Genomic DNA, 20413 nt, shown 5'->3' with positions numbered 1-20413 from the left:
GGAGGTGCCGGTGGGTGATGAGCATCCACCAATTTTTTTCCATGGGTGCTCCAGCCCTGGAGCACCCATGGAGTCGGCACCTATGGTATAGGAGGAAACTGACAATGAGAAATTAAATGATTAACTTGGTGAGGTGTGGGGGAGCACTGATTTAGCAGACCATGTATTGGTCTGGGAGTTTTAATCTCTCTCTCTCTCCCTCCCTCCTAGGGCAAGTCACTTAACCTACCTGAGTTTAAGTTTTCCCATCTGTAAATTGTATCTGTAAATTTACCTGCCGTGGGAGGGTTTTGAGACACAATGAATACATCTCAAGCGCTTTGAGATCCATTAGTAAAAGATGCTGTGTAAATCCAAGTGATGTTAAAGTTACATAGTGTGGCAAAGTGGTAACAAAACTCAGAAGTACTTGTCTCCCATCCTTCTTCTCCATCCAATAAGGCACACACTTCTCCCATGATATCTAGACTCTCCTACAAGATCTGACATATGAGGAAGGGTGGCTTTGTCAGTAGGGAAGTGGACTGGGAGTCAAGAAATTTGGGTTCACTTCCTGACTCTGCCACAGAGTCCCTGGATGGGCAAATCACTTAGAGTATCTCTATAGTAGAGCTAGACTTACTTGTGTGCTAGCATGCTAAAAATAGCAGTATAGCTGTGACAGCATGGCTAGATGCCCAAATACCCTTCTTGGCATTCAGCTGAACTATAGTCAGCCTGTCCCACCACAGCAGCTATGTTTCTATTTTTAGCATGCTAACTTGATCAGAGCTAGCATGGGTATCTCTACCTGAGCTGGAAATTACATCTTCAGCTCCAGTGCAGACACAGCCTTAGTCTCTTTGTGCCTCCATTTCTTCATCTGTACAAAAGGAGGATTATTGCCATTCTGTAACTCACAGGATATAGGAACTCTGATATCTGAATGACATATGGGCATTAGCAAACTGACATCCAAGTGGTATGAGATTCCTAATGTACACACAAACTACTTTTAATAACTAAATCAAAGCCTTGCATGTCAAAGGAAGCAGTTCTCAATGTAGCTAACAGAACAAAACCAAAAAAAGGAGTTTCTTGCTCAATTTATTTTTTTCAGCTATGATTGCATGATTTTTAACCCTCCTATCTCACAAATGCTTCATTCAACCTGCCACAAGCTCTTCAGGAAAATTCTACTCTGGCATAAGATCCCATATGTATGCCTGAAAATTAATGTTTTCTTCATGACATTAGGGTATGGTTAAAAAAATTTGCACTGGAAAGCAGTGTTCCCTCTATTTTTTTTCCATATGTGCCCCAAGGGATGTGCACCACCAGTAGAAACAAAAAAAACTAGATATAATATATAGTTTTTAAAAAGGTACCATGTGGATAATTACTCCAGCCAGAACAGGTTAGGCATTTTAGAACTCACGCTTAAATTTAATTCTTTGAGTAGTAAGAGAAATAAAAAATTATGAAATGCATAGACCAGTCAAAACACTAAAACAACACACTTTGAAAGAATGAAATTACGGAGAATATATGTGCATTGCAGGAAATACTAAGAAATAACAACAATAATACAAGTATGGTGTGTGTGTGTGTGTGTGTGTGTGTGTGTGGCTGGCTGGCTGGCTGGGAAAGTTTCTGAGAGATGATGTATGCTGTCTCTTTAAGGCACTCACTGAAAGATCTCCTGCTCTTGCTCTGTCCTAAACCTTGTCTTCCCGCCCCTGTTCTGCAGAGATGGGGTACATGGGCAGGGGGGAGAGGGAGAGATTGTGTGTGTGTGTGTGTGTGTGTGTGTGTGAGAGAGAGAGAGAGAGAGAGAGAGACTGCCAGCTGGCTGCTGGAGAAGTCTCATGCACAGTCTCTTTAAGACAGGCCAGAGGCTTGAGTCATTCAAACATCAGACCACAGCAGCTCTAAGTCCTGAGCCAGGTTCTCTCCTCTCCCCTGATCTCTGGAGATGAGGTATAGGGGCGGGGGGGGGGACACCCTGACATCAGCACCCCTCTCATCCTTCCTTCTCTGCACAGCCAGCAGGAGGGTCCTGGGAACAATGGCAGGAGCAACATGGCTGCAAAGCAGTGGAAGGAGGGGCACTTGAACACACTGATGGATGTGCGCAGCTCTGCTCATCAACTGTGTGGCACCTGAGTGTCTCCTGGACAGCCACCCAGCTGTGCAGCTTAGAGTGAACACAGCTGGAAAGCTAGCTTCAGCCTAGCCTGTGAAAAGACTAGTGGTTCTCCAGAATAATCCAGATTTTAATCACTTTCCCCACCATTTAAAAATCCAGGTGCCTCTGAGACAAATTGTGGCTTTTTTGATGTTGGTGGCTTTAAATGAAGGTGAATTTAGTGCAGGTGAAAGGTGGTAGACTGACAGCCCTGGAGGTACAATGGTTACAACACAGGGTGAGGAGCTGGTTGGGATTTTTCTGTTTGAAATGTTTTTTGAATGATGTGATTTCAGCATAATTGAATTTTTTCGTGGGTGCCTCATGCTCCTGTTCTTTGAGCTGAGCTCTCTGGTTGGACTACATATCCCATGATGCAGTGAAGTCTCCTCTTCTGGTTGAAGAGACATGGTCCATCATGGGAATCATGTAATTCCACAGTACATCATGGGATGTAATCTGGCCAGGGAACCTAGCCCAAAGAGGAGAAAGGAAGCATGAGGCACTGGAACTACAACTTCTAGGAAGCCCTATATCTACTTAGGGGGACACAGACTATTGTAAAACCAGTATGAAATTAAATGTTTTTATTCAGTCCAACACAGTGAAATGAGCCATTTTGATCCAGGGATGTTGAAATATTTTAATTTGACAGAAAATGTCAAAACAAAGTATTTTGAATGGGAAATTTTTAGAAGTTTCCATTCCATGCAAACTTTTATTTCAACTGTGTGTTCCAGTGCAAGGTAAAAACAAATGGAAAAATATTGGAATTTCTCTTGGAATGGAACTTGCTATTTTTGTCACAGTCTAGCTGTGAGATGCAGCAACTGTTTAATGCCATGCAGTAATGCTACGTGGTACTTTAGCATTTGGGAGCGAAGAACAACTTCAAGTTGAACTTACATGAGGATTTTGAGTCCTAATTATGAACACTAAAGCTCTGTGAAGAGGATTGAAAAGGTTTTCCTTAAACTTCACTCAGAAACATTCAACATTTTGCTACAGGCTATTTCTAAAATGTCCACCTCTTATCAAAGAAGAAGAGCAAGAAGAGCACCATAAGTATAGTAACAGAAGAGAGTATACAAGATGTCCACCATATCTAACAGAGCAACGTATAGTAGAGAGTCCACTGACAGGATCATTTGTTAAAGAAACAAATATGATTTTAATAAATACACTTTATGCAATAAAATGAAATATGTAGGACTAAAATGAAGCTGTTTATAATTAGAAACTAAAAGGTATAATGAAATTAAATAATCTAATTAGCAGACTAAAACTCCAGTGCACAAAAAGGCAAAAATCTATTAAAAAGTTGACCTGCTAAATCAGGGGTAGGCAATCTATGGCACACGTGCCACGTTTGGCACATGAGCTGATTTTCAATGGCACTCACAATGCCGAGGTCCTGGCCACTGGTCCGGGGGGCTCTGCATTTTAATTTAATTTTAAATTAAGCTTCTTAAACATTTTAAAAACCTTATTTATTTTACATACAACAATAGTTTAGTTATATATATAGAAAGAGACCTTCTAAAACGTTAAAATGTATTACCAGCATGCAAAACCTTAAATTAGAGTGAATTAATTAAGACTTGGCACACCACTTTGGAAAGGTTGCCGACCCCTGTGCTAAATGAATATTGGTTACATTTCCCATATAACAAAAAACAAAATCCAAACAGCAATAAATGCCTCTTAAGGGATAGACCTGCTGGTGTGTGTGTGTGTGTGTATGTGTGTGTATGTGCGTAACAATATGTTGTGTTTCAGAAGCTTCTCCATTAATGCTTGTTCTCCCTTCAAACTCACTAGTATCTAGTGTGACAAAGTTCCTCCTCTACCTTGGTGGGTCCTGCGTTTATTGGCGGATTTGCTCACCTCATAGATTCACCATGTGGGTTGGGAAAAAGCCCAGAGACTTTCCCCTCTGGTAGAAGCCACAGTCCAGGTCAATTCCTCCTGTGTTTGATCAGCAGTTGGGAGGTTTGGGGGGAACCCAGGCCCACCCTCTACTCCGGGTTCCAGCCCAGGGCCCTGTGGACTGCAGCTGTAGAGTGCCTGCTGGTACAGATGGGTGACAGCTACAATTCCCTGGGCTAATTCCCCATGGCCTCCTCCCAACACTTTCTTTATCCTCACCACAGGACCTTTCTCTTGGTGCCTGATAATACCTGTACTCCTCAGTCTTCCAGCAATATGTCTTCTCACCCTCAGCTTCTCTTGCTCTCAGCTCCTCGCATGCACTCCACAAACTGAAGTGAGGTCCTTTTTAAACTCAGGTACCCTGATTAGGTAGCCTGTCCTAATTGATTCTAGCAGTTTCTTAATTGGCTCCAGGTGTCTTAATTATCCTGCCTGTCTTAATTGGTTCTAGCAGGTTCCTGATTACTCTAGTGCAGCCCCTGCTCTGGTCACTCAGGGAACAGAAAACTACTCATCCAGTGACCAGTATATTTGCCCTCTACCAGACTCTTGTAAACCTCCTCTTGGCCCTGGCCAAACTGGCCATCTACAACACCAGGGAGAGGAGGTTGGCCGACGGGATTTCCTGCGACTGTAGGGCCTATTTCCGTTCCTCCGTCTGCTCACGCATCCGGGCTGAGTTCCTCTGGGCGGCGTCCACTGGCTCCCTTGACGCCTTCGAGGAGCAGTGGGCGTTGTCCGGGGTTCTCTGCTCGGTGTCCCCATTGGGTTCCCTTCGTTTAGCCCTATGACCTCACTCCCGATCCTGTTTTTTTCATTAGTTGTCCCCCGTAATTATTTGGTGTCCCAGACCTGTGGGTCCTCCCCTTAGGCTGGGGGAGGCCCTTTAGAAGTGGGCGGGCTTCGCCCGCCCACCCCCGCTGGATGCCAATAGGACCAGTATATTTGCCCTCTACCAGACTCTTGTAAACCTCCTCTTGGCCCTGGCCAAACTGGCCATCTACAACACCAGGGAGAGGAGGTTGGCCGACGGGATTTCCTGCGACTGTAGGGCCTATTTCCGTTCCTCCGTCTGCTCACGCATCCGGGCTGAGTTCCTCTGGGCGGCGTCCACTGGCTCCCTTGACGCCTTCGAGGAGCAGTGGGCGTTGTCCGGGGTTCTCTGCTCGGTGTCCCCATCGGGTTCCCTTCGTTTAGCCCTATGACCTCACTCCCGATCCTGTTTTTTTCATTAGTTGTCCCCCGTAATTATTTGGTGTCCCAGACCTGTGGGTCCTCCCCTTAGGCTGGGGGAGGCCCTTTAGAAGTGGGCGGGCTTTGCCCGCCCACCCCCGCTGGATGCCAATAGGACCAGTATATTTGCCCTCTACCAGACTCTTGTAAACCTCCTCTTGGCCCTGGCCAAACTGGCCATCTACAACACCAGGGAGAGGAGGTTGGCCGACGGGATTTCCTGCGACTGTAGGGCCTATTTCCGTTCCTCCGTCTGCTCACGCATCCAGGCAGAGTTCCTCTGGGCGGCATCCACTGGCTCCCTTGACGCCTTCGAGGAGCAGTGGGCGTTGTCCGGGGTTCTCTGCTCGGTGTCCCCATCGGGTTCCCTTCGTTTAGCCCTATGACCTCACTCCCGATCCTGTTTTTTTCATTAGTTGTCCCCCGTAATTATTTGGTGTCCCAGACCTGTGGGTCCTCCCCTTAGGCTGGGGGAGGTTCTTTAGAAGTGGGCGGGCTTCGCCTGCCCACCCCCGCTGGATGCCAATAGGACCAGTATATTTGCCCTCTACCAGACTCTTGTAAACCTCCTCTTGGCCCTGGCCAAACTGGCCATCTACAACACCAGGGAGAGGAGGTTGGCCGACGGGATTTCCTGCGACTGTAGGGCCTATTTCCGTTCCTCCGTCTGCTCACGCATCCAGGCAGAGTTCCTCTGGGCGGCATCCACTGGCTCCCTTGACGCCTTCGAGGAGCAGTGGGCGTTGTCCGGGGTTCTCTGCTCGGTGTCCCCATTGGGTTCCCTTCGTTTAGCCCTATGACCTCACTCCCGATCCTGTTTTTTTCATTAGTTGTCCCCCGTAATTTTTTGGTGTCCCAGACCTGTGGGTCCTCCCCTTAGGCTGGGGGGAGGCCCTTTAGAAGTGGGCGGGCTTTGCCCGCCCACCCCCGCTGGATGCCAATAGGACCAGTATATTTGCCCTCTACCAGACTCTTGTAAACCTCCTCTTGGCCCTGGCCAAACTGGCCATCTACAACACCAGGGAGAGGAGGTTGGCCGACGGGATTTCCTGCGACTGTAGGGCCTATTTCCGTTCCTCCGTCTGCTCACGCATCCGGGCAGAGTTCCTCTGGGCGGCGTCCACTGGCTCCCTTGACGTCTTCGAGGAGCAGTGGGCGTTGTCCGGGGTTCTCTGCTCGGTGTCCCCATCGGGTTCCCTTCGTTTAGCCCTATGACCTCACTCCCGATCCTGTTTTTTTCATTAGTTGTCCCCCGTAATTATTTGGTGTCCCAGACCTGTGGGTCCTCCCCTTAGGCTGGGGGGAGGCCCTTTAGAAGTGGGCGGGCTTCGCCCGCCCACCCCCGCTGGATGCCAATAGGACCAGACTCCTGTACCTCACTGGTCTGGATCTGTCACATTAGTCATAAGATCTCCTCAGTCAAAAATATACCTAACACAACTACTTAAAGATAGTCAAGATTTTCGGCTCAACTGTGTTGTCCTCACTTACACCAGGGTAAATTCAGAGTTATTCCATTCCAACCCCAGTGCTGTTAGTTGTGTTAGGATGACTCTGCGTTTTGCATGTACGTGAAACCAACCTTTCTTCATGGGTCTCAACACCATCAATTTTGTTCTGACGACAGCAGGCAATTATGGCTGTTGTTTATCAGCAGCAAATGTCGCCCTTCCCAACTGACAACACTTGATGGCCTGTAATTTTGTAAGATACCGAGGATCGTTCAAATTTAGGAATTGAAAGTGAGCTTCGTGCTGCCGCTTGAGATGAGGCAATTTGTGCTGCTGATCCTCTTGCTCTTGAAACAATAATGATACAAGTAAGAGAGGGCTTGGCAAAGATAACATGAATGTGAAGCTGCCAATCATTCCTGATGCAAACACCAAACGATTATTTCAGTTTTATATAAACTAAGCCTGTGAAAACTGGCTGTTTAATTACTTTTGAAAGCCCAGATCAATACAAAACACTTTCTTGCTGTGCACCAGGTGGCACTTCAAAAAGCCAAAAGATGAAAAAAAAATTCAGCTCCGGGCTCTGGTGGACACGAGCATCAGCTCTCTCCAATATTTCTTCTGTCTCTTGAGCCTGCTCACCATGGCAACCTTTGTTTGCTTGCAATAAAAGGAAGGTATCATCACTGTTCACTTAGCATAGAGTGTAGCTTTAAAGAAAAAAAAGTGCTTTTAAAAAGAGCAAGGATAAAAAGCAACCTTCTCACTAGAACTTGTGTGAACATGCAACATATGCAACTCAGTTTTGCCTTCTATATAAACAGATAGAAACTTCATTTCCCTTGTGTATTACAAAGGTTGTTTCTTCTGCAAAGAGAGGGATTTTAATTCTGAAAGTAAACAGAGCCCCCAGATAAACAAACACACTCAATCCACAGTCCTTGGCATGGAAAAACAAACCCTGAATTCACGATTTTGGTAGCAACAACCAAGGAACTAGAGAACAACGGGAATATTTTTCAGAATTGTTGGTAAAAGACTTAAGAGCAAAGTGAATACATTACTTACACAACACATCAGGCTCTCCATGCATCAATTTAATTATGAAAAAGTGATTATTAGCTAGTTATAAATAGGTTTGGCAGATTTCAATTTTGGGTCTTTTTGTAATTTCAGTGGATAATATTGTTTATTTTTAAGCATTTTCAATTTAATCTAATTTCTCATAGTTGTGGGAAATTTTGGAGGAGGTCAAACAATAGTGGAGTTAGACCGTAATTATTTCATGACAGTGGACTTTGCAATTCAAAAAGTTAATGCTTTATAAATGTTAAAACACAAATTATCAACATCACATGTCAAACTGTACAAAGAAAATAACCTTACATCAACCTCTAAGTTCTCACACAGTCTTTTTCTTATTTGTCTATTTGTAAACTTCTGTTATTGATGGAAATATTTGTGTGTGTGCACATGCACACCTGCGGTCATATTAATGTTTACCAATCCTTACTGATAAACGTTTCATCCTTCCATGTCAAGTAATAAAGTTTATTTAGTAAAACCAGAGCTTATTTTAGGATCCAGCTTTTTTAGGTACTTATATGGCCCCATTAGCATATTATCTGAGTATCTTGCAGTCTTTACTGTAGTTGGCCTCCCAACACCTCCATTCTACATTTGAGAACTGAGGCGAAGGGAAACTAAATGACTTATCCAAGCTCACACAGATAGTCTGTAGTCAGTTGCCAAGTCTCCAGCTAGTGCTTTAATCATTGGCTCATCCTAAACTAACTAGTCAGGAACAAGACCACTCCTTAAATACTGCAAGTGCCTAAAAGATACTGAATGTTTCTACAAGTTCTTACCCATTTTATTGATGAAGGAAACTGAGGCACAGAGAGGCTAAGGCAAACTGTGTTGCACCCAAGTTTGAAAACGACAGTTTAAGTGACCAAAGATGATGCAAATGTGTGGCAGAGCCAGGGCTTGAAGCCAGGTTTTCTGAAGCCCAATTCTGTACTCTTGTTACCACGTTGTACTGAAAACAATGTAGAACAGTGGTCTCCAACCTCTTTATGCACAAGATCACATTTTGAATTTAAGTGCAACCCAGGATCTACCTCACCCCTTCCCCAAGGCTCTACCCCTTCCCCGAAGTCCCACTCTGCTCACTTCATCTCCCTCTCTCCGTTGCTTGCTTTCCCCCATCCTCACTCACATTCAACAGGCTGAGGCAGCGGATGGGGGTTCAGGAGGGTGTGGAGTGTGTGGGGGAGCTCTGGGCTGGGCCTGGGGCAGAGGGTTGGGATATGGGGAGGGGAGAGGTGCAAGCTCTGGGAGGGAGTTTGGATGCAGGAGGGGGCTCCAGGCTGGGGCAGGAGGGGATGTGGGCTCTGGGAGGGAGTTTGGGTGCAGAAGGATGTATGGGCTGGGGCACGGGCTTGGGGTACTGGAGGGGGTATGGAGTGCAGGAGGTGGTATGGGGTGCTGGCTCTGGGAGGGGGCTCAGGACTAGGGGTTGGGATGTGGGCTCCCACCAGGTGGCACTTACCACAGGTGGCTCCCAGTCGGCAGTGCAGAGAGGCTAAGACAAGCTACCTGCCTGCCCCAGCCCCACGCTGCCCCTAGAAGGGGCCAGTGTGCCATGCATCCCTGGCCAATCGGAGCTGCAGGGGCAGTGCTTGCAGGCAAGAGCAGCACACCAGGACTCCTGCTCCCCCCCACCTCTGCTTCCACCGGGGCTGCAGGGGCATACTGGCCACTTCCGGGAGTGGTGTGGACCCAGGGCAGACAGGGAGCCTGCCTGAGCAGCAGCCCCGCAGCACCACCAGGGATTTTTCACAGCTGGAGACTGCAATAGACCTGGAGAGTCTCCAGGATCAACCAGTCCATCACAATCGACCGGTTGGTGACAACTGCTGTAGAAACACTATGGTAAGGTGCAGTGATTTGGAAAAGTAACATAGAACAGGGTAGTATTTTTCAAATAAGAGAAATGCATGTATATTGGACAATGTTGCCTTCTAACAGCATTTGCCCATTAAACAGGTCAGCTGATCACGTTCTTAGTAAAGGTTATATATTTTTTAAAATTATTTTCTTTTGAGAGAGTCGGTATTGTTAATTCGATGCTATCACATTAGTCAAGTCTGCTTGACCTCTTGTAATACAAAGGCTAAGGGCCTGAATTGTCAAATGCTTGCAGATCTGAGTACTTCTTTATGCTCAAAAGTAGTCCCATGGGTGCTGAAATATCCTTGTGATAAGCACTTCAGAAATACCTTTCTTAAGAAAAGGCCCGATGAAAGACTAGACAAATGTTCTCTGCAGAAAATTTAAACTACTTGCTACTGTATACATGGCCCATGCCTGCCTGCACCTATGCATTGCTTTATCTCCAGCCCTAGGAAACCAGGCCATTTCCATACCTATTTTTTCTGACCAAAATGATAGGGTGGTTTATTTTCTTTTGAGTCTCCCTAAATTCCTCCTAAACCTTCTCCTTTTGGAAAGACTGTGAATTTGGTGGGTCTTCTCCTCTATTCAAAAGCTGGTCTCCTTCTTGCAGAGGAAGGTGTTAATTATTTTCATTGGAATGGCTGGTGGGAAAGAGTTATTCAGTGAGCAGCCATCACCTATGCTTTGACAAGAGTATGGCTTTTGGGAGATTGGGAAGAGGACCAAGCATGAACTGAGAGAGGAAGCATGGTCCCGTGATTAGGGCACCAGTCTATGACTCAGACATGCATTCAATTACATGCTCCACCCGAGTCTTCCTGTGTGACTTCAGAAGCCATTTGGTTTCTCTGTTTCGGCTCCCATGTGTAAAATGGGATTCTAGTTCTTTATTACCTCAAAGGGGTGCTGTTCATTTAATACATTAAAGAATGTGACATGCTCAGATGCTATGGTGATGGGGAGCCATGTAAATCCCATTGCTATGGGATTGAGATGAAATGGGGCCTGGCTGCAGCAAAAATGTTGTGTAACCCCCAAGGAGATTGCCTAGATTCCTGGGGCTCTGTCTGCAGGCAGCTCAGGGGGAGCCAAGGCAAACTCAGAGTCTGCCCGACAACCAATAGGGAGTGAGATGGGAGAAGCCATTTTTGAGTCAGTCTGGAGATAGCAGGACTGGCTGTGTGAGGAGCTGGTGAAGCCCAGGCCTGCATGCAGGGTTCCCTCTGAAAACTAGCCTCTAGGGACCTGAAATCAAGATTCCTCTGCTGGGCTTTTCCCTCTCCACTGATGACTCCCAGTTTGTAGAATTTTGCAGCTGCCTAGGTGAGACCAGTCACTACATGGTCAGCTCTGCTCTGGCTGCTAGTCAAGGGCTGCTGCCTGCTGGGTGTGTCTGGATGTTGGGCTAGAAAACTACAGTTTGGATTTTAGTGTAGTTGTGTAACCTGCACCTTGAGCCCTGCACCCCTTTGTGGTGAGGGGAAGCAGCCTGATTCCTGCTTGAAGAGGATCCCTGCCAGCAGAGATCAGCCCCTCTGCAGTGACCGAGGAGTCCAGAGTCATCTCTGAACCTGAGGATCATTCGTGGAGTTTGTGAGTGCACCATCTTTTAGTTAGTCAATCAGGGAATTTGTTTTGAGGACCCCCTACTCCCTGAACTGTGTCCTCAAGCCAGGGAGTAAGGGTATGGGGAGTTTGTAACCTGCTGTATATTAAACCTGTGGAGGGATTTACCACCTTCTCCCACTTGTGAGTCCTTTGGGCTGTACTGAACCCAGTCAGCCACACTGCTAAACCACTGCAGAGAAGAATTTTGTGGTCATCAGTCATCAAGGGCCCCAACAAAGTACTCGTACCAATGGGACACTACTCTTACATTTGCTACCTCAAGTCACGTGACTGGGGAAAGTCACAGGTATTAGCAGCGTGGGCACTGGTGACCCTAAAAATAGTGTTTTACCCTGTTATGTATATTTGTCTCCTGTTGAATATAATTATTATGTTGAATATATTGTATGTGTTTGTGTTATTTCTTAGAAGTTTCCAACTATCTGGCAAATAAGTGGATGTTACCCTGTGGTTAGAGTTTTCCTCTCAAGCTACCCTTGTGACCCTGCCAGGAAGGGGCGAGGTGGGTGGAGGCACTGCCAAATATATTCCTAGGAAAAAATAAAAAAGATACGCCTTGCTGAGTGGGTGGCAGTATCCAGAAAAACCCAGATCTGTCCATCAAAACCTGTAAGCAGATTGGCATTAAAGAAGGTGGAGAGGGGGTGCTACAGTTATAACCACTGGAAAGACTTTCTTCCACTCCTCACATAAGGAGAGATCTTCCTTACTCCTCCCAGACCCGAATCCTTGATCTGTCTCCCTGACACCAGAGCAGAGCAGTCAGATGTGCCCTGAACTGCCTTTTGCTAGTCTGCACCTTCCTTGGTGCTCACCCAGCTGACCCTGGAGCCTGGATTCCAAGGAGTTTGCCTTAATCCATCCCTGCAGGGTAAGGCTGCCAGCTGTCTAATCGCATAAATCCATACACCCTGCTCCCTACCCCACCCATTCCCCTAGGCTCTGCCCTTGCCCCACCCCTTCTCTGAGGCCCTGACACTCGCTCACTCTAGCCCTCCTCCCTTGGTCACTTGCTCTCACCCATCCTCACTCAAGTTTACCAGGCTGGGGCAGAGGGTTGGGGTCTAAGAGGGGGTGTGAGCCCTGGGCTGGGGGGTCGGACTGACAGGTTTGGAGTGTGGGAGGGGGCTCCTGGCTGAGCCTGAGGCAGGGGGTTGGGGTGCAGGAGGGGGTTTGAGGTGCAGGCTGTGAGAGTGAGTTTGGGTGCAGGGAGAGGGGTCCAGGCTGGAGCAGGTGGTTGAGGTGCAGGAGTGCTGTGGGCTCTGGGAGGGAGTTTGATTGGGCCGGGGGGCTCAAGGCTGGGGCAGGTGGTGAGGCTGCAGGCTCTGGCCAGGCGGTGCTTACCTTGGGTGGCATGTCTGGCAGGAGCTCCTAGGATCAGGGGTGGCCACACGACTCTGCACGCTGCCTCTGCCCACAGGCACCACCCCCGCAGCTCCCACTGGCCGCTGTTCCCTGTTCTCAGCCAATGGGAGCTGCGAAGTCAGCACTTGGGGTGGAGGCAGCGTGCAGAGACGCCCCCCCCCCGGTTCCCCCTGCACCTAGGGGCTGCAGAGACATGCTGGCCACTTCTAGGAGTGGTGCAGAGCCGGGGCAGGCAGGGAGCCTGCCGTAACCCCGCTGTGCCACCACACTTTTAGGGACTTAAAATCTCCTGGATTGGCTTTGGAATTGGCTCTGGGTGATCAAGCCCAATTCCGGGAGACTCCCGGCTAAACCGGGATGGTTGGAAACCCTACTGCAGGGGGATGTAGATAAGACATTTTCAAAGTGGAATTGCATTTGGCAAATCCTTGGAGCCTGATCCTGCCCCCATTGAAGCTGATGGTAAAACTGTCATTGACTTCAATGGGAGCAAGTTTGCAGTTTTTTAAAAAGGTTCGTAAGATGCAGATCGTGGCTGGCTCTTGGGCCCTTGGGCCTTTAGGCCTGAGCCCAGGGTAATAGGATCCGAGGATCTCTTGATGCCAATTGGCCATTCTTTATTTCATTGACGATTCTTTATTTCATGTGTGCACTTTAGATAGAGAATGTTTATCAAATCTTTAGTAAGGTAGCTGGCAATACTGAATCAGAGTCTTTATGCTTAATGAGTTCCAGTCAATATATGGCTTATAACAATAAACTTCTTGTCCCAGGAAATTATAATTAATATACAGTGCCACAATTTTCATAGTGCTTTACAGAAATAAGAGATGTGGTCAGATTCCGATCTCAGTTACACTCATTTAAATCCAAAGCAACTTAATAGAAAGTTACTCTGTGGTTATGCTGATGTAATGGAGATGATCAGTACCTGGTCCCTGTCTTGAATGGGGGCACTCTTCCTGCAATCAGATCCTTGTGTCTGTGTGGTCACTGATGTCAGTGGGGATCTATAAAGGTGCAGGGGGTTGCTTGTAAAGAGCTGATTCCAAGGCTGGAGCCTAAATCACCCAAACATAGAAAATGAAGAAAAGAGTGAGGAAAGGAGAGGCAAAGGTTACATTTATTGCACAGTTTCTTAAACATACAGCTTTTCTGACACAATCTTAGGTGCACATTTGTGTCTATCTTGTAGCAATGCTGCTTACTATGCATGTGGTATAAGAGTTCTCAAACGATTCCATATTGTACCATTTACTTTTGTACAGCTTTCACTCTGAGGCAGATCTTTAACATGCAACATTTTGTTTTCAGTAATTCTCCCTCACGTAATACGTAGCATTGGTTTTGAAGCTTCCTTCACTATGTCCCACGGAGTCTCTCTTCTCCATCATAGGGCAGTGCCAGCGAGGCTACTTTGGTTACATTGCTTGCTGCCAGAACAAAAACAATCAGACGTGTCCAATCAGAAAACCCAGAATTAACAGAGGCAGACATCATGAGCAAGTTGGTGGCCTATGCATCTGATCAGGTGAGTACATCTAAAAATGACACTGGGAATTACTCTACTTGAAAAATGCAGTCACCCTGCTATACAGATTACTTAGATCATAAACTCTACGGAGTAGGGATCATCTTTTCATTCTGTGTTTGTGCAGCACCTTGCACATTGGGGTCCTGGTTCATGACTGGAACTCTTAGATGCTACCACAATACAAACAATAAATAATAACGACAGGTGAAAGCATTGTACTATGTGTTACAGATTAACAGCCCAATGTTGCCCTCCCTTCCTCACACTGAGTACTTATTTTATTCTGCAAGGAATCCCATTGTAGTGGATGAAGATACTGTTTGTGGAATAAGGTGCTAATCAACATGAGTAAGTGTGGCCAATAAACTAACTGATTTGAATGTTGACACACACAAAGCTGCACTGTATGAGTTATAAATATACCAAACTTGGTACCTGAAAAAAACTGCAATTGGCTTAAAATTAAGCCTACTAAAATCTGAGTGTATCAATCCAAGTTTGCCCAACATAATCCCTGTGTTCTATCTGCAATCAGTATTTAGCAGATTTACTTAAACCATGAATTCTCAGCATGGCCAGGATCATGAAAAGCTTCTACCATGCATGAAAGCAAACTTTGGCCTTCCGGTTCAGCTGTGCTTGCATTTTAAAATGGCTAATCCTAACAAAGGGGGCCAGGCAATGTCACTTCTTCCAATAAATATGACATTTCATTATCTAAATGTCAGTGAGATAGCAGGAATGTTCCCACTACTTGATATTTAGTTTGAACTAATCCACTGGTTACACCGCATTAAAATGGCCAGACTTTAGGTTTCACTGGACTTTACCATCCCTGTATATTAAGAAACAATGTAATTTTAAAAGAGCACCTGCTCTTTGCTGGGAGTGGGCAAGGAGCATATTATAAGACCTTGTGTGAGAACAGTCAGGAGGTGAGAAGTGGGGAAGGATCCTGATGATTTTTAAAAGCCAGGATACAATTGGTCCTTTTTCTCTTTGGAGCTCTAGAGCGTGTGCTGTGCAGATTTCCACACACAGAGCCTTAAGTCTAATGTACTACTAAGCAGAGCCCCACTGTTTGTCTTTCTTTTTGTTGTAAATGGCTGATCTGAAATGGAGACTGACAGTCCTCCGTGCCTGCTGAAGGTCAGGGGATTTTCTGTCTGCAGAAGGATTCGCCTTAAGACATGGCTGACCTTTCAAAGCTGAGCTTGCCGCTCCCTGCGCATTAAGAACAGACCTGTGTGACCCACTGCTCAGTAATCCAAAAGGAATGAAAAACTAAAACAGCCTCCTGTGAAGGAGACAATGCATGTATAGACAAACACAGTGCAAGACGGGGTTGGGGGGAGGCTAAAAGCGTGTCAAGTGCGTTCCTCCACAAGATACTTTGCATCTTATCAAACCCATTGTCCCTCAAGAATATTCCATTGCAGAAATAGGGCCACCGCAGTAAATGGGAGTTTGGCATTGACATCAGTAAATGCAGTATGAAGACCATAGAGTAAATACCGGGAAATGAATATTGTCATGTGTAGCAGGATCTGTAACTAATTTAGCCGGGGCTAAATTAAGTCCTGGCATAAGAGGGGGCACAACTGTCATTGACTAGAGATTTTAGTATGGACATCCCCAATTCTATTGCATTGTGGATCTCATAAAATATTACATGTGGTTTGTTAGAATTAAAAACAGGTTTCTGTGAAAGGTTCATGTTTTAAAATCCACCCATTTAATTGCAGGCCCACTCATCAGTGGAAAGGGCAGGATTAATTGGTGGAGTGAAGATTAAAAATATCCCTTCAGATGATAAATTCACTGTTTGCGGATCAGCCCTAAAGAAAGTTTTGCATGAAGACAGAACTGCTGGTCTTATCCCATTCTTTGTAAGTACTGGCTTTAACAATCTTACCTATGGATTTATTGCATCTGATAGGCCACTTTTAAGATGACCAGATGATACTGTATGTAATGTAGGAACGTACAGATCTGCATACTAGTTAGAATATGAACATTCCATGAATGTTCTACACAATACATGAACTTTGCATACAGTCTTTTTTTTTTTTCCTTTTTAAATGAGTGCAAAGGGGCAGAGAAGAAAAGAAAATAACTGAATTCCTTAGGCACTATGGAGGTTTAGGAGACATTTCTTTGCACATATGGCAATTGGTGTGTATAATGGATTGCCAAATAGAGGGTGTGTCTTTGAATAGAACTAAAGCAGAGAGAGAAGATGCATTTAAAGGGGCGGAGGATGTAAGACTAGACAGGTGGATTGATGTGGGTGAATATCTTGGCTTTCTTCTGTCCTGAAATATTATGTTATAATCTTTTACATTGGACTTCCAAACTGCAATTGTCACAAATGTGTGTATTTATTTTTGAGTTTATGGATTGCATGTAGGTGCATGTCAAAAAAAAATGTATAAAATCAACACCTGAAATGACACAATGTCAAACTGAAATATCAGCAGTCAGAACTCCTCCCTAGACCACCAGACTCAGCGCTACTTTAGCAAATAAATAAGCCTCAGGGTGTGCCCTGAACATCAGCAAGGTGAGGCTATATCAGACGGTGTGTGTATGTGTGTTAGAGTGAGAGATAGAGAGACTGTATCACCTTTCAATAAGATGACAAATGTCAGTAATGAGCTGTAAGTCACCACTACTGACATTAACATTATTTTCCTTTCCCATCAGAATTCATGTATAGTGAACAGTGTTCATACTATGTGATCTTTCAGATTGAATACAGTTTCTTTTTAAAGTGTAGTCACTTTGAGTAACTAATGAAAAATAGCACTTTCTCATTCAGAGGATCTGTTCCTTGTGTAAATTCAGAATATCATGCAATCACTTTAAACTACAATAAGTTTTTAGTACATTTTTTCTCCTGTTAGCCCTGATGAGTTAATACCGCTGAGAGAGTGAACTGGAGTCTGTTATCATGCATCAACATAATTGTTTGCTAATTTCCAATAATTTATACCTGTGCAAATCTGCTGAAGACAATGGAGCTGTACGGGTTTATGTACAGAGAGCGTAATGCCAGTAGAACTTTTATCAGTAGTGGTCGCAGCGAAGGGTAAAGCCCATCTTGGCTCTCACAAGTTGAGTCTACAGGGCTGGCAGTTAGAAAAAGCCCTGTCTTGTCATCTGAAGAAATTTGATATGGTATTTTGTGCAAGCCCACAATAGCATTTTTACACAGCTTCTGTTCAGAGCAGTCTTGTTTGATTCAGAGTAGCCTGTATTTCATCTTCTGTGTTTACTTAGGTCCTTTTGAAAATTTTACCTTATGTGATTTAGGCTTCTAAGTCCCATTATCAAAAGTGATTTAAGTGAAAGTCAGTCTGAAGTGAAAGTCAGTCTGAAGTCACTTTAGAAAATTGGACTTAAAACTTAAATCACTGGACACTTTTGGAAATCTTATCCTTTGCTTGCTTGCTTGATTTATTTTGATTGCCTTGGGCTCTGACTTTGTGGTGTGTTAAAAGACCCTGGCATGAGCACAACAGATGTTTCACAAGTGTAGGGGGATGCTGTCTTCTTGCCTTGGAGAAAAGGAATTGAATAATCTTGATGACCAAGTGAATTCCACCAATTGCCTTCTAGTGGAAATAAGACTCTTGTCCAAAATGAAGGCACCATCACTAAGGCTGCTCACATGAATTTACTTGTGCCATAGAACCTGCTCAGAAGAAATGCATTTGTAATGGAGATCTCAGTTCTCTCCACTGGGGCAAATACAGCACAGCACATCATATAAGCAGTTTTTACATGCAGTGCGAAAGTTTAGCTGGTTTGGTTTGGTTTAACAAGTATATTAGGCTGTTCTGATTTTTTTTTAACAGCATGCTTCAGTGTTTTGCTTCTGCATGTCGTTCACACACTGCAATTCTGCATCATCTCTCCATGTGTTATCAGAAAGTTAATTGAGTTGCTTTGTTGCTCAAACCTCATCTACACACCCACAATGGAACTCTCCTCATAAATATTCACCATCTGTTAATTTTTGCAGCTGTGGGAAAGGGAAATCAAATAATCTGTTTACAGATTCAGTGACACTGTTACAAAGGATATCTTTTTTTAAACTGTATGTTGTCTCCACTGGTTGCTTTGCTGTGCAATACAAGCCTTGAAAGGAAGCATAGGCTAAGCCTGAGTTAATACGGCCAGTGTCAGCCCTTCCATTTATTTGTATACATAAAACATCTCAGCGAGGATTAGATGAGATCTCATTATCCTTACGGCTGGCCTCCTAACTGAAAAGGTATGCTCGTTCTCTCTCATACTGGGCAGTAGCCCATGCGTCCCATTCGTGCTCCCTTTTCTGCTCTTCAAGTTCTTTTGTTCTTGAGTAATTTGGGGCTATTTTATTTTGTTCCTGTGACAAAGATACGCACGTTACTAAGGAAACACCTTCCACTGCCTTATTACTCACCTCTTCTTCACTGATCTTTCTCTCAAGAGGGAGATGCAGCGTCAAAGCAGAAAGTTCTGCAAAAGGAACCCTGATAGAAAAGAGTTTGTGACAGCATACAGATCCTTCCATATCTACACTTACAAGCAGGGCCGGTGCAACCATTTAGGCGGACTAGGCGGTTGCCTAGGGCGCTGAGATTTGAGAGTGCCAAAAAGCACCCCCAAATTTTTTTTTAAATGGTTGAGCAGCCGCTGCTGCTGGGACAGAGAGGGAGTCTGAGCTGCCGGTGGCAGCCGGCAGCCGGCAGCCCAGGGTGTCCCCTGGGTCAGGGCGCCGCCGTGGCAGTCCAGGGGCCGGGGTCCCCTGTCCCAGGGAAACCCCGGGCTGCTGGCTGCCGCAGAGGTGCAGTGACCCTGAGTCAGGGCACCGCCACGGCAGCTGGCAGCCCAGGGTGTCCGGAGCTGCCGCAGTCGTGTCTGCAGAAGGTCGGCTGCTCACGCAACTCCGGTGGACCTCCCGCAGACACCACTGTGGCAGCTCCACCGGAGCCACAGAGCACCGGACCGCCTGCAGACACCACTGCGGCAGCTCCACCAGAGCCGCGGGACGAGCGCACGGGGCGGCGAAATTGCCGTCCATCTAGGGCGCTCAAAACCCTAGCGCCGGTCCTGCTTACAAGCTTACAGTAAGATCTCTTGTTAGCCGTGTTATGCCAACGGGAGAGAGCTCTCCCTTCAACATAATAAAACCAGCTCAACGAGTGGTGGTAACTATGTCTGAGTCAGAGTGTCTCCTACCGACATAGCGCTCTGCACACAAGTGCTGAAGTTCTGCTGACATAAGTGATCTGGGTTGCCTCTAAGTTCATGCAGTCTCTTGAGCAAAAATGATTTAATAGAGAGGGTGGAAAAGGAAAATAAAACCTTATGTTTTGTGGGCCAGATTCTCCTCTCAAAGGTACATGTATAAATCAGGAATAATTCCATTACAGTTAATAGAAATATAAGTGAGGAGAGATTCAGGCACATGTGTTTACTGGGCCTGATAGGCAACAAGAGCTCTAATTAAAATAGATTGGTCACAGTGTTATAGTTTTTTCAGATAAGTAAGGTTTGGTTATCAGACCTGTTTGGCATTTAAAAAAAAAAAAAAGAATCTTTGAACTTGTATATCCAGCACTGATGTCTTTTAGCACAAGCAGTTTATTCATTGGTGCACTTAGCACAAAGTACAGTAAAAGCTGGGAGCAAGGCCAGAGCAGTAGTTTTCATTTGATTTCCCCAAGTTCAAAGCTGTGTATATTTCCATTCCAAAAGATGTTTGAAAAAATCAAAGCACCGCTATAACTCAGCAAATTAAAACAGTTGAGTTACACAGGCTATTGACAAACGGGCCCGATCCCATGAGGTGCTGAGTGACCCCTGAGAGGAACTGAAGTTGGCAGGAGTTGAAGGCACTCAGCACCTTGGAGTGAGCCCCAAACTTGGCCAATATGCTAGGGTGCCCAGCTCTGCAGTTGGGCCCCAATTCAGTAAAGCACTTAAGCACATGCTGAGATCCCATTGACTTAATTGGGAATTAAGCGCATGCTGAAACTTAGGTGTTTCAAGTGCTTTGCCTTAGGCTCTCAAATTGAGATGGAAGTGCTTAAACTAGGTGTCTGAGTGCTGGTTTGAGTGTCCAAAGGTGCAACGCGGTACATTAAT

General features: G+C 45.5%; 1 protein-coding gene across 1 annotated transcript in view; it reads left to right on the top strand.

Annotated features, from left to right (window-relative positions):
• The window catches only part of DDC (dopa decarboxylase), an 87066-nt gene that overhangs the window by 21658 nt on the left and 44995 nt on the right, over positions 1–20413 (top strand). Inside the window, exons 5-6 of the mRNA XM_030549364.1 lie at positions 14138–14272; positions 16021–16164. Coding sequence (XP_030405224.1) covers positions 14138–14272; positions 16021–16164 — 279 coding nt within the window. The remainder of the gene's footprint in view (positions 1–14137; positions 14273–16020; positions 16165–20413) is intronic.

The sequence above is a fragment of the Gopherus evgoodei genome, chromosome 2 (assembly GCF_007399415.2).
Source record: "Gopherus evgoodei ecotype Sinaloan lineage chromosome 2, rGopEvg1_v1.p, whole genome shotgun sequence".
NCBI lineage: Eukaryota > Metazoa > Chordata > Testudines > Testudinidae > Gopherus > Gopherus evgoodei.
Note: the sequence above shows the minus strand (reverse complement) of the source record. Positions and strands in the feature narration are given on the sequence as shown.